The sequence below is a fragment of the Thermochaetoides thermophila genome, assembly GCF_000221225.1.
Source record: "Thermochaetoides thermophila DSM 1495 unplaced genomic scaffold scf7180000011822, whole genome shotgun sequence".
Classification (NCBI taxonomy): Eukaryota; Fungi; Ascomycota; class Sordariomycetes; order Sordariales; family Chaetomiaceae; genus Thermochaetoides; species Thermochaetoides thermophila.
Genome location: NW_006383038.1, coordinates 2,531,483 through 2,543,956, shown reverse-complemented (window position 1 = coordinate 2,543,956; position 12,474 = coordinate 2,531,483). Strand labels below are relative to the sequence as shown.

The 12,474-nt window shown below is 52.4% G+C and overlaps 3 protein-coding genes across 3 annotated transcripts; 2 read left to right on the top strand and 1 right to left on the bottom strand.

The window, feature by feature from the left end:
* Window positions 1-239: 239 nt before the first annotated feature.
* CTHT_0071380 (mitochondrial 54S ribosomal protein uL13m) lies at window positions 240-874 on the top strand (the record flags this gene model as incomplete). Its single annotated transcript, XM_006697345.1, has 2 exons — window positions 240-260; window positions 329-874. The coding sequence occupies 2 exons, from the start codon at window positions 240-242 to the stop codon at window positions 872-874; spliced, it is 567 nt and encodes a 188-aa protein (XP_006697408.1).
* A 733-nt stretch (window positions 875-1,607) lies between these two features.
* On the bottom strand, window positions 1,608-2,611 carry CTHT_0071370 (urate oxidase-like protein; the record flags this gene model as incomplete). The annotated part of the gene is made up of 3 exons (XM_006697344.1): window positions 1,608-1,714; window positions 1,772-2,415; window positions 2,475-2,611. The coding sequence occupies 3 exons, from the start codon at window positions 2,609-2,611 to the stop codon at window positions 1,608-1,610; spliced, it is 888 nt and encodes a 295-aa protein (XP_006697407.1).
* A 1,952-nt stretch (window positions 2,612-4,563) lies between these two features.
* Window positions 4,564-12,305, top strand: CTHT_0071360 (hmp-phosphate kinase (HMP-P kinase)-like protein; the record flags this gene model as incomplete). The annotated part of the gene is made up of 10 exons (XM_006697343.1): window positions 4,564-5,507; window positions 5,573-9,117; window positions 10,087-10,239; window positions 10,360-10,442; window positions 10,495-10,863; window positions 11,419-11,484; window positions 11,552-11,660; window positions 11,722-11,740; window positions 11,799-11,995; window positions 12,217-12,305. The coding sequence occupies 10 exons, from the start codon at window positions 4,564-4,566 to the stop codon at window positions 12,303-12,305; spliced, it is 5,574 nt and encodes a 1,857-aa protein (XP_006697406.1).
* Window positions 12,306-12,474: the final 169 nt, after the last annotated feature.

Sequence of the window (12,474 nt, the reverse complement as noted above, 5' to 3'; positions counted from 1 at the left end):
CGACATCTTGATACCGACCCTCAGCAGCTTGCGCCGGCCAATCCATAACCTTCGGGGTTCTCTGCCGTTATCCGCAGAAGCCTTACCATATACGAACATCCTTCAACCTCCGAGAGCCTTCATTGGAGGTCGCGCATCGCTCGGTCTGTCGTTTTGCGGTCATTGAGGGACTAGTCCCCATCGGGCCCTGCTCATCAGAGCCGTCGAATCCTCCATACTTTCTCTCCTAAACCACCAATATGTCACAGACCGTCGGCGCTGTACGCATCCCGGCACCGCTGCCATGCTGCTGAATTACCCTGCTAACACAACACCTTCTCTCAACTAGACCAGACTAGCCTACTCGCGAGTGTGGCACCACATCTCTGCGGCTGCCCCGCACCCTGAGCTCAGCACCAAGAAAGCCCCCAACGAAATCACTCCGCCGTCTCTGGGCCGGCTCGCGTCGCGCATTGCAACCCTGCTGATGGGAAAGCACAAGCCGATGTGGGATCCATCAACCGACTGCGGCGACTACGTGGTGGTGACCAATTGCGCGGCGTTGTACACGACGGGCATGAAGAAGTGGCGCAAGGTGTACTACCGGCACAATACGCGCCCGGGCTCGCTCAAGAAGATTACCATGGACGAGCTGATGGAGAAGCACGGCGGTGCCGAGGTGCTGCGCCGCGCCGTTAGCGGCATGCTGCCCAAGAACAGGCTGCGCGACAAGCGCCTGGCTCGGCTCAAGTGCTTTGAGGGCGATGCGCATCCGTATAAGAAGAACCTGATTCAGTTTGGTGGGAAGCCGGTTGGAACACCTGGGTGGGAGGAGATGGCTAAGACGATTCGGGAGGCTGAGTTGCGCGCGAGGATAGGTGCTCCGGGTGAGTAAGGGGAGTTTTATGTGGGTTGAGGTGGACACGGTATGTGTGATGGCTTAGGAGTCGGCATGATAAAGTGGCATGTACAACATCACTTTGTTGTTTCATAGAAGTTCGTGTGTATTAACAATCGGATGACTGTATTTTATGGATCTTGGCCTAGGTTTGCAAGTTTTGGTACCAACCTTATATCCTTCGGCATGGTAAGAATGCCCCCAGCCGCTTGCTCAATGAAGTAGAATTCGCATGAAACTCAGGAAAACACTCCAAAACTATTTGAGCCTCATAAAAGGAAGGGCTTGCAATTCAATCAGGTTGCAACGACCTGATCATTTGGTAGTCGTCGCAATCTTACACCGCAAACAAGCTTAAGGGTTGCAAGGGGGAAAAAAAATGCCTAAATTTGCTCCCTAAATCGAAAGGTCTGATCACTTCCATCGCTATCATAACATATTTAACCCTTAAACCAAACTATAATACCGATTTCATTCCAGTGAAACCACCCAGAGGGCGACTACGAAAGCTAATTTCAAAGTCACTTCCACAACTGCAAACTCAGACAAACCTGAAAACAGCTAACGCAAAGCTATGATTTAAGTTATCATGTATTCAAGCCTTGGAACGCCTAACCATTGCTAACCCAAGTATGTACAGGAACTGCTATTAAAAACACAAGTTCTGGACTCTGTGTGCTCACTGCAAGCTGCATAAATAACGGATGAGCTTAAAACGATTAAAGAGGACTTAAGAACGAGAGACCTCGCACTTAATCAGGCCGTTGGGGCCAGGGAAAGGCATATAAACCTCGGCATCTTTGCCGGTGTTCTTGATACCCTTGTGCCAGCTGAGGTCTGTTGTAAAGAGTTAGCAATCACTCCTGAGCGTCTCTCTGGTTAAGGAGAACTCACCAATCTCGAAGTAGTGCTTATTCGGCAGAGAGAAGGCGACCTTGTCAACCTCCGGAGCCGCCTCAAGGATCTGCTCGCACATCCTATACATGGTGGCCTGAACCGAAGCACTGTCGTCAATGGCAAAGACCTTAAAAACAATGTTGCGGGCAGTTTCATAGGTCTTGTTGAATCGCTCTACACCCTCCTCAACCTCAGCGAGGTTGTTGAACTTCTTCCAGGTCCAGGTGCTGTCAACATCGGTCGACATAATGCGGTCCCAGACCTCGGGAAGAGTGGTGAACTCGTCACGGACGAAGCCGTGGAAAGCCGAGCCGGTGCTCTTGAGCACGGTCAGATCCCTAATACCGCTGCGAATGGTGATGCCCTCGCGGGAAATATCGGCCGAGACGTTACGGGTCTCCTCGCCGTCGCGCCAGAAGCTGTGTGGGTGCGGCTCGCCATCGATGACCATGCGGGTCCAACGGTGCACCTTGATGTCGATATGGGCCACAGAGAGGTGAGCGTACTTGTCCAGGAAGTGCTGGCCGAGCTTGGCGGCAAAGAGTTCAGGAGGGTTGACCGGGAACTCCTTAGCCTTGATGTAAATGGTGTTCTTGATAGAATCGGTAGCAACGACGACCGAGTTGTCGGCCTTAGTGTAACTGCGGCGTCGAGTGTTAGCGAGAATGTTGCCACTTTGGGAAACTTTGGTCTGGCTTACGAGGTCTCAATGTCGCCCTCAACAAGAGCGCAGACAGTCATCTCAGTGACGGTGTGGACGCCGGTCTTCTCGTCCCGGTGGACCTTGTAGACGCGGACATTGTCCTTGCCGTAGCGAGCAGCAGAGAGGGAAGGCATGGTGGCAGTTGTTGGTTGGAGATGTGTGTAAAAGTGTTTTAAGTGGTTAAGAGAGCTTTAATGGTGGAGTGTTGCCTAAGAGGCGATGTATTTAAGTGATGATGCAGAAGCTGTGTTGAGGACTGGTTTTCTGTATGACTCTGGGACGTTTAGAGGGGTTCACCAGAGCTTTATATAGAATCGACGTAGAATCGACGTAACAAAGCGATGATATCGCTGCCCTGCATCTCGCGTCGATCCGGACGGCACCTGGCGTTGGCGCAACGCTCCGTCGAACAGCATGGCCGCCGGCGGAAGGAGAAGTGGACCGCCGGAGTCCGCCGACAGCCTGGCAGTGGGGTAGATCGATGCTCTCCATGCCACCGGGACGCCCTGAATCGGCCGGGGCAGGGATCTGCGAGGGAGCGGAGTCAAAGACGGGTTTTACTTGGTTCTAGACATGGTCAGCGCCAGCAATGCTGTTTCAATTTCCCCTAGGGTCTACGTAGTTTTATTGTCTTTCTTTATACATAAGAGGCTGCTGTTTCAGTGAAAGAATAACAATTGAGCTCCCATACAGCTCTAAAGCTCAATGGCAACAACCAGTATCGAGTTGACAGGCCACAAGCTACGGACACTGAGTGTAGAAGTTAACAGCATGACAGGGCCGATGCTTCCCGCCGCCATTTGGCTCCGGCATAGCGGGGTGCTGCAAGTCCTTGCTATTCTGCAAGCCAAGATCCAAGGTCCGGGCAGGGCCGAAGGTGGGGGGAGGTCAGAACGACTCTGCCCCCCGCAGACGCAACGACGGGAGCTGGCGAGATCGTACGACAGCCAAGCTGTCCTGCTGTGTTTGTTCAGTTGATGGCAGGAGCAAACTGTGATTCCCTTCTGTCACATCTTGTGCAACGCAGCAGAGCGTTTACGTTAGCTTCCATCTCTGCAAGATAGGAAGCCAAGCATCAATTCGTCTTCGGGATCAAGCGGAAGAGCCGATAATGATAATGAAACTGAGGGACCCGAAAGGTCAAAGCCGTCTTCATATTTTTCATAGCTCGCCATTTCCCGAGTCCTCTTTTTAACAGGAGTAAGACCGTCAAGGAAATTGTAAAGGACTCCTGAGATAAGGGAGTGATATGCCCTTAGTGCTATGTCCTTATAATATCTACCTAGGCTGATGCTGAAGTCCCCATGTTTACACGCTTTTATCTTCTTTCAGCCAGCGGGAACTTATATCCGCACCTATGAACTAAAGCAGCCTTTGCAGACTCTCTGTTTGCATAGTTCTCTTCAGAAACCAGAGCTGGTGTGTGTTTATGAGTTAAGTTTTTGTAAGCCTGAGATAAGCGAAAAATCCCAAGCAGAGAGTTGCTGCTTTCACTTGTAGAAAGAAACCAGCGAGGGCTATTGAGTACCTTGAAGACTGGGTTAGATAGTTAAATGGACCACAGCTTCGGGATCATCTTGAGCGAAACTCAGGATTCAATCTTCCTGCCCTGTCTTGTCGCCCAGGGCAAGAACTGGAGGTGGGGCAACGGCTGCAGGGCTCGTGCACGGGCCACTACCACTACCTTCCCCTATAATGATTGGTGGTGGATTGGCTGGCCGAGACTGAAAACGCCCCATCCTATTGCAATGCTGAAGTGGGACCTGGAACTTCAGTTGGTGAGCCTCCACTGGCAGTCTGGCATCGCACTGGGACGCCATCACTACTGGGTCTGGGAACTGGGACCCGTTTCCAAAACCCAAGCAACACGCGACAGTCCGCGACCGCGCATTGGGCGATGAAGGCAACTTAACACCGCGACTGACAGGCAAATAGGGGGAAAGAAAGCTTAGCGCTGAATATAGTCGTCGGCAAGCCGGATGCGCACACGAAGACAGCCTACCCCGTCGAGAGCGTCGTCGAGAGCGTCTAGCGTGGAGGAGCCCAAGCCTGACGAGGGCAAATGGCCGGGCCATCCACCACCACCATGCTGAGCGCCTCGGCGAACCCCAGTCAGAAACAACAGGCCCAGACGACCTCAACGTCATCGCAGCAGCCGCAACCACCAAGCGGGCGACCCAGCCTCGACCGAGGAGATGGCCTACAACCCCCTGCTCCCAACGCGGGAGGTCGCAACCTTTCTGCATCGGCAGTGAGCTTTGTTTCTCGTGGTCCTTCGTTGAACCCGTCCCCCGCTGCTCCCGGCAGCTTCAGCTCCGATCTTCGAAGCCTAAATGTTTCCCGAGCAGGCGTTCGTCCTCCAGACATGTTCCCTCCAGATAAGTTTGGAGACGACGACAGCCTGACCGCCCATGAGCGGACGATCGCATACCTGCGCGAGGCCTTGAGCCGTGAGCTCAAAATCAAAGAGGGTAGTGAGAATATGTTGGAGGCTTTAAACAGTAAGAAGGCAAAGCAGACGAAAGAACAGCGGCAGAGGGTCGAAGCCGAGCTCGCATCCTCCAACCAGCGGATCAAGGAGTTGCGCCAGCGCCTTACCGAGGCTCAACGGTCAAGAGCTGCTCCAACCACACCGACTAGATCTAGGACAGATGGTGGGCTGTTTCCAGGATCTGGAGGGTTTCGGTCTCCTCCCAGCGCTTCTCGCAGCGGTGCTGGGTCTGATGCTGACGAACCTTTTGAGTCGCCCACGTACGCGCTTACCGAACTTCTTCAAGCACTCGAAGTTGGTGGAATGACTTCGGACTACTATGTTTCGCGCGCAAACAGTTTGGTCGACCTGTTCAAGCGCCATCCAGCACTCAAATACGACCTGGTCTGGCCCATCTTTGGTCGCCGCATGCAGTCCTTACTGCTTAGTGAAAGCCGCGAAGTGGTCGCCGCGGCTTATCGAATGATGCGATATGCTATCACAGACATCAACTCACTCCGAGTTATGCGATCTTTGAACACGGATTATTTGGTCACATGGTAGGTTCTCCCCCATCCTTCGGCCTTGGCCGCCTGTGAGAGTGTGAGCGCTGAGCCTGGGACAGGTCTCTGATCAAGGACCGGAAAGCCGATGTCGAGAGAGAGCAAGCGCTCAAGTTTGTGCGCGCATTTCTCGATGTCAAGGATGGCGTTCGCGAAATCTCCAGAGCGGTCGTCAGGGCCATTGCAGCCGTTGCCGAAGAGCCGGACGAGAGGCTAAGACCTATCTGCCTAGAGACCCTGGCTGAGATATTGGTTCACGACCCGCAGCTAGTGATTGCATCAGGAGGATTAGCGCCGTTGAAAGACGCGCTCGCCGATGGCTCTTACAAGGCTTTGGAGAGCTTGACCGCGGCCTTCCTGTACCTCCTGGACTCTCCCCATCGGCGCAAGTTCCTGCGCCCAGGGAATGAACTCGAGGTGCTCTTCACCGCCTTCACCGACGAGTTAGTGTCCAATGAGCGCTTCTTGAAGCAGAGCGCCAAATGTATCGCGTCAGCGCTCAAGACTTGGCCGGGTCTGATGACCCTGTCGATGTACAACTTCCGTGCCATCAAGTCCATGATCTCCAGCATGGTTGCCCAGACCGGCCCTATCCGCGAAACCATCCTAGACCTGATCTTTTCACTCCTCCGCATCAAGCCCCCCGCCTGGGCAAATTCATTCCTGGCTGGTCGTCGACTGACGACTTATGGCCGGGTCGCAAACCTTAGAGCCACGACAGTCACCAAACCTTCTTCCAATGCTAACGACCTTGATGATGAGGAGGGAGGTGATGAACAAAACTTCGTTGAGCACTATACCGCTCTCTTGCTCGCTGTTTTCATCAAGTGTGGACTGGTCCCTGCGTTGCTCAAACTGACACAAGACAATGACAACCAGCCCCTGAGACGTAAATCAACCCTGCTGATAGGCGAGGTGTTGAGATTGGCCAGCCGTCTACTCCCTCCATCGTGGAACAGCGAATTGCATCTACTTCCGGAACTGTTTATCGCCGCAGCAAAGCTTAGGGACGAGGCGCACTTCATCGCTACAGGAGTCATCTACCAGATTAGCAGCGTCAACAAGACTCTCTACAGAACAACACCGTTGTCATCTCTTCCGTCAAGCCATCATGCATTGGACATCGGCTCCCTGGACGATCATCCTAAGAGTAACGTTGCCGTCAACACCGATGAGGGTACTTTCCGCCAGCTCATCATTGAGTCGAACGTGCTCAACAGTTCCAATTACAATAAGTGGAACTGGGAGGTTATCCAAAGGATCATCGAAGGCCCATTGACCAACGGCAAGCGCCTCGAAGAAGCCATCAAGGCGTCCAAGTTTATGAAACGGATCATGAGCTTTTACAGACCTTTCAAGTATAAGTTCTCTGAGGTCAAGAGCTCACGAAACTCGCAAAAATACGTCCGGGCCGGATGCTCGTTGATGCATGCTCTCCTGCAGAGTAATGAGGGAGTCAAGTACCTGTCCGACAACAAGCTGTTACGCCAGATCGCCGAGTGTATTGCACAGTGTGATCCCACGAGCGGACTTACGGCACAGGACCCCATGTTCTCCAAAGATCGTCTCGCCGACACGCTGTGTGGCGGCTACTTCCCCATGTTGGGAGTCCTTAGTGGAGATGTCAAGGGAATGCAGATGCTGGACAGATGGCGCATCTTCAACATGCTTTACCGGATCCTGGATCTTAAGCAGCGTCCGGACCTCATCAAGCTAATGCTGTCCAATTTTGACTATTCACTTCAGGGTCATCCGCGCGTGCTCCTGTCCAAGGCCCTCACAGCTGGGACGAAGGAGATTAGGATTTACGCGACTAACGTTCTGCGTAAATATGCGACTCGTCCTGCGGTGAGTATCCCGGGCCAGGAACCCAACGACTCCAAATGGGCGATTCAGCTTCTTGTGACGCAGCTCTACGATCCCGAGATCGAAGTGTGTGCGACGGCCGTCAAGATACTCGAGAAGGCCTGCAATACCAAGAATAACCTCGAATACATTGTCGAGTGCCGGCCAGCGCTAGACCATCTGGGCGAGATAGGAGCTCCCCTGCTGCTGCGCTTCCTCTCGACGTCAATAGGCTACCACTACCTTGATGGTCTGGACTACATTAGCAATGAGATGGACGATTGGTTCTTGGGCCGAAACGACACGTATGTCAGCGTTGTCGAGGCGAGTCTGGCGCGTGCTTTCCTCGAGCCGCCGCAGCAGGAAGATCATGCCAACCGCCTCAGCGTGTTTGAAGATGACCAGGAAATGGAGGTAGACGCTCACGTGCCGCCACATTTCTACCGAGAGCTGACTCGAACGGAAGAGGGCTGCAAGCTCCTGAGCGAGAAGGGTCACTTTGACGAGTTTGCTGCGACGATCCGCGAGTATGGCATGCAGTCGGAGGATCCGGAGCTGATCGTCAAGGTTAAAGGCTGTCTTTGGGCGGTGGGCAATGTCGGATCGATGGAGCTCGGCGCTCCCTTCCTGGAGTCATGCGATGTAGTCGAGCAGATCATCAAGATTGCCCAGAGCCATCCTGTTATGAGTCTCCGCGGCACTGCGTTTTTCGTTCTAGGTCTCATCTCTCGCTCTATCCATGGCCTCGAGATCCTCGCCGAGAATGGCTGGGACTCGAACACCAACATTCTCGGCCACTCGCTCGGCCTATGCATCCCCACCGACCTGTCACAGTTTTTCTCCCTCGAACCCTGGCAACACATCCCCGTCACTGCTATCGACCTGCCCGACAGTCAGAAGACCGAAAAAGGCGACCTGTGGATCTCGCCGCCGCCTCTGCCAGGGCATTCACGTCCCTCAATCTCGTCCCGATCCCGCTCACAGTCACTTTTGCAGTCTGTGCAGGAAGAGGACCCCAACATGGACAACGAGACGATCACCTCAGACGGTTTCCCCCCGCACGCCGTCTTCGACCCGGACCCGACCAATCAGCGCATCCTGGAGCTCATTGTCGATATGTCTAACCTGGTGTTGTACCGCCGGGCGCGCGCTGAGTTGCTGCAGATCAAGGCGCAGCAGTCATCGCAGAGCAAGAAGGGTATGAGGAGCTGTGTTGGAGGGGCTGGGGGCAACGCGCCGAACAGCTTCTCGCAGCCGGGCTTGTTCCGGAAGGTGCTCATGCTCCTGGAGTGCCGGTATTATAGGCTGGCGGATCGAAATATGATTGTTGGGTTGTTTGATAAGAGCGTGTTGAGGACGGTTGTGTATGAGGAGGATCGGACGGGGGCTGGAGGTGCCGGTCGTGGGAGCATGCTGAGCTCTAATGAAGAGGAGAGTGAGATGGATGAGGTTTCGAGGAATGGCGGGGACCAAGAGGCTGGTGCTACAAGGCCGAAAGCTCCAGTCGATGCACCTGGGGGAGCAAAAAATGAAGGCAATGAAGCAGGAAGTGATGATGATGATGAACAAAGCAATGTCAATGATAATGACCAAGACAGGGAGACACGGGAACAAAAAGAGGATGAGCAGAACGGAGAGCAAAACGAGCATGAAGACGATGAAGACGAAGATGGGCAAGGGGTAGATGGCTCGGGTGACAATGAGCAACGGGCCGAACGACAGAGGAGTGTTAGTGACCCTTCAGCTGCGTTCAAGCGGCGTGGTATGTTTGGTCGTTGATTGGTTGCTGGCATGCAGTCACTTGGGCATGGTCTGCCCCATTGACAACCAGATGGAGGATGGGAGTTGGCTGCTTCATTACAGGGGAAATGATTCTCAGTGGATTACATTGCATACAAAGGGGTTGGTTCTTGTTTTGCTGGACAAATGGATGAAACGATGATTTGAAAGAGATAAGGTGGTTGGGTGGTTGGTGCTTTTTGTTTGGGCAGGTTGGCTGGCGTTCTACAGTAGGCCAAAGAGAGGGATTTCTTCACGGATGGTTGAAATGAATTGCAGGACTATGGGCAGCATGCGTGATCTTTTGCTTGTTTGTGGGTTGTCGTGACTTTGAAATCTGCGTGTACACAGTAGTGCCTTGCTTGTTGCCTGCATAGGTCTAGCACAATGAGAAATATGTGAATGTGGTGTTTAGTCCTCAGGGAACTTCTCAGTTGCGATTCCTTTGTGTGGATGTTATGTCAAGAGTAAAGTATCTCTGACATGCATCCTGGATGGCACACAGGTAGTCAGCATTACCATGCCGAACGGTTGTGTGCCCGACAGCAGTCCTTGACAGTTCCCAGGAGATGCTCCATTTCCTTGCTGTCTGGGGTATAAAATCTTGGGTGCAACCCCACAATTCAGCCCCGCTTATAACCGGTTAATGAGATAGGGAAGCAATACTTCAGGTCATGCTCTCTTTTGCCGTTGACCAGACTGTTCGGCAAGATCTTTGACACTTAGCTTGGCTTTTGGTTACTCTGAAGTCATCTATCACATAATGGCACCCCCTAGAGTCTTGGTAATTGCTGGTTCAGACAGCTCAGGTGGAGCGTATGTTTTCACTGCTTAAGCCCCCGTTTGATCTTAAGTCTCCAACTTAGCCCAAAAGTTGTGTCGACTCAATTGAAGACTAGAGCTAATATTAAATGATCCCGTAGTGGTCTTGAAGCTGACCAAAAGGTCATAGCAGCCCATGGCTGCTATGCCATGACGGCCACTACTGCACTCACAGCACAAAATACAAAAGGCGTTTATGCCATTTACCAAGTCCCCCCTGAGTTTCTCAGAAAACAGATTGATGCTGTTATTGAGGATGTTGGTGTTGATGTTGTCAAGACGGGTAAGTCTTAGTGGCCCCTTATCGCACTGACACTCCTCTTTGGCAAGGTTATTGAGATATCTTTTCTGTTCTATAAAAGCAAAAACTGTACTAACATGACGGTTTGTCTTAAATCAACAGGTATGCTTGCCTCTGCTGCGTCCATCGAGACCATTACGCAGGCAATAGAATACCACAAGGTCTCAACTATTGTTGTCGATCCTGTAGGTTTCTTCCTGATATCATCCCTCATTTTCTGGTAACTCATAACAACAGGTCATGATCGCAACAACAGGAGCCTGCCTGCTCCCAATAGAAGCACTCAACGCCCTACGTACCAGGCTTCTTCCCCACGCCACAATCGTCACCCCTAATGTCCCTGAGGCTTTGAAGCTGTTGTCCGGGTTACCTTCCTCCTCTGCTACCGATGAACCTACCATCCCTCAGGCAGTGCAGAGCGTCGCCGACCTGGAGATCCTTGCGCGAATAATTGCTCGCCGTCTCGGGCCACAGTGGGTTCTTGTCAAGGGAGGACATTGCCCTTTCCGGAAGGATGGTACTGTGGCCAAAGAAGAGGAAGAGAGGGAGTTGGTGGTTGACGTGCTGGTTGGCCGCAAGCAGAGGAACGAAGATGACGGAGAACTGGTAATGATGAAAGTTGAGACAGAATACTGCCGGACGAAGGATACCCACGGGACGGGTTGCTCTTTGGCTTGTGGGATTCCCTTGTTACCCTTGGATTATGAGAGCGGCTGCCTAACTGACTTTTTCAGCGGCTATCGCATCGAACCTAGCGAATGGAATGGATGTCCCTGCTGCGGTACGGGCTGCCTGTCGTTACGTTGCTGCCGGTATCAGGACAGCTCCTGGGCTGGGCAACGGCAACGGACCATTGAATCACTTCCATTCTGTTTACACTCTACCGTTTGCCCCGTATGGACATCTCTTCCAGTATTTAGTCCTTTTTTGCGAGTCGTGGCTGACCATCCCTCCTCAGGGGTCACTTCATTGAATGGCTTTTGGAACGGCCAGACATCGCGCCTGTATGGGACAAGTTCGTCAATCATCCGTTTGTCTTAGCTCTGGGTAATGGGACGCTCCCCCTGGAGTCGTTCAAAGGGTACCTGATCCAGGACTATCTCTTCCTTGTACGAGATCCCCGTTTCCTAGAACGACAAATTGCAGCTGACTCGAGTGCAGATACAATTCGCGCGCGCAAACTCGTTGAGTGCATACAAGGCGAGAGTAACTCAAGACATTGCTACGGTAAATGACCCTACCGAGTGTGTGGCTCTGGACTGTTGGGAGACTGACTCTAAGTTACTCAATGCAGTCTGCTTCTATTGTCACCCACATCTTCAATGAGATGGAACTGCATATCAAATATTGCAAGGACTTTGGCATTTCCCGAGAAGAAATGGAGAGCGCCGAGGAGAATAAGGGTGAGTGATTAGCCTTCTTGACAGTCCAGAGGATTCAGTTGCTGATAGAAGACACCCATAGCATGCACCGCCTACACAAGGTATGTTGTACGTGACTGCAACTCATACTGGCGGTTGTTTTTGACACAACTTTCCCAGATATGTTCTCGACATCGGGCAGTCCCAAGACTGGCTCGCCCTCCAGGTCGCCATGGCGCCCTGTATGCTTGGATATGCAGCAATTGCAAAGCAGCTGTATGCCGACTCAAGGTCTAAAAGAGAAGGCAATATCTACTGGTCCTGGGTTGAGAACTACATTGGCGAAGACTACTCTGCAGCCGTGAAGGCGGGATCTGGTAAGTCCAACAAAATCTAGAGTGTCAATGAAGTTAGGATCCTGCCTCTATGAACAGCGCTGACAAACGGTGCTCAAAGAACTTCTCGAGAAACATGCAATCTTGCAGAGCCCGTCGCGGATTGAAGAGTTAGTGAAAGTCTTTATTCATGCCACGAAGGTCTGATTAGTCCCGACCGTTTATATCAATTAACTCTGACGCTGACAAGCAATGCTAAACAGATGGAGATTGGCTTCTGGGAGATGTACAGCTGGAGTTGAGTCGTTATGGGGTGGCAGACTCCAAGAGGGCCGAGAGGGAGCAAGGATAGAAGATAGACTCAATATTTCACACTTGAATACGGATGCTGCTACCAAAAGAATCACTCACCGCCTTGATTTGCCCGGCAGAATCACTTCGTTAAGAGCCCTCACCCTCAAAGGGTTAGCTCGCTAGCGTTGCCGGTAGAGGACACTTAACATTTCTACTGTTAGAGCCTT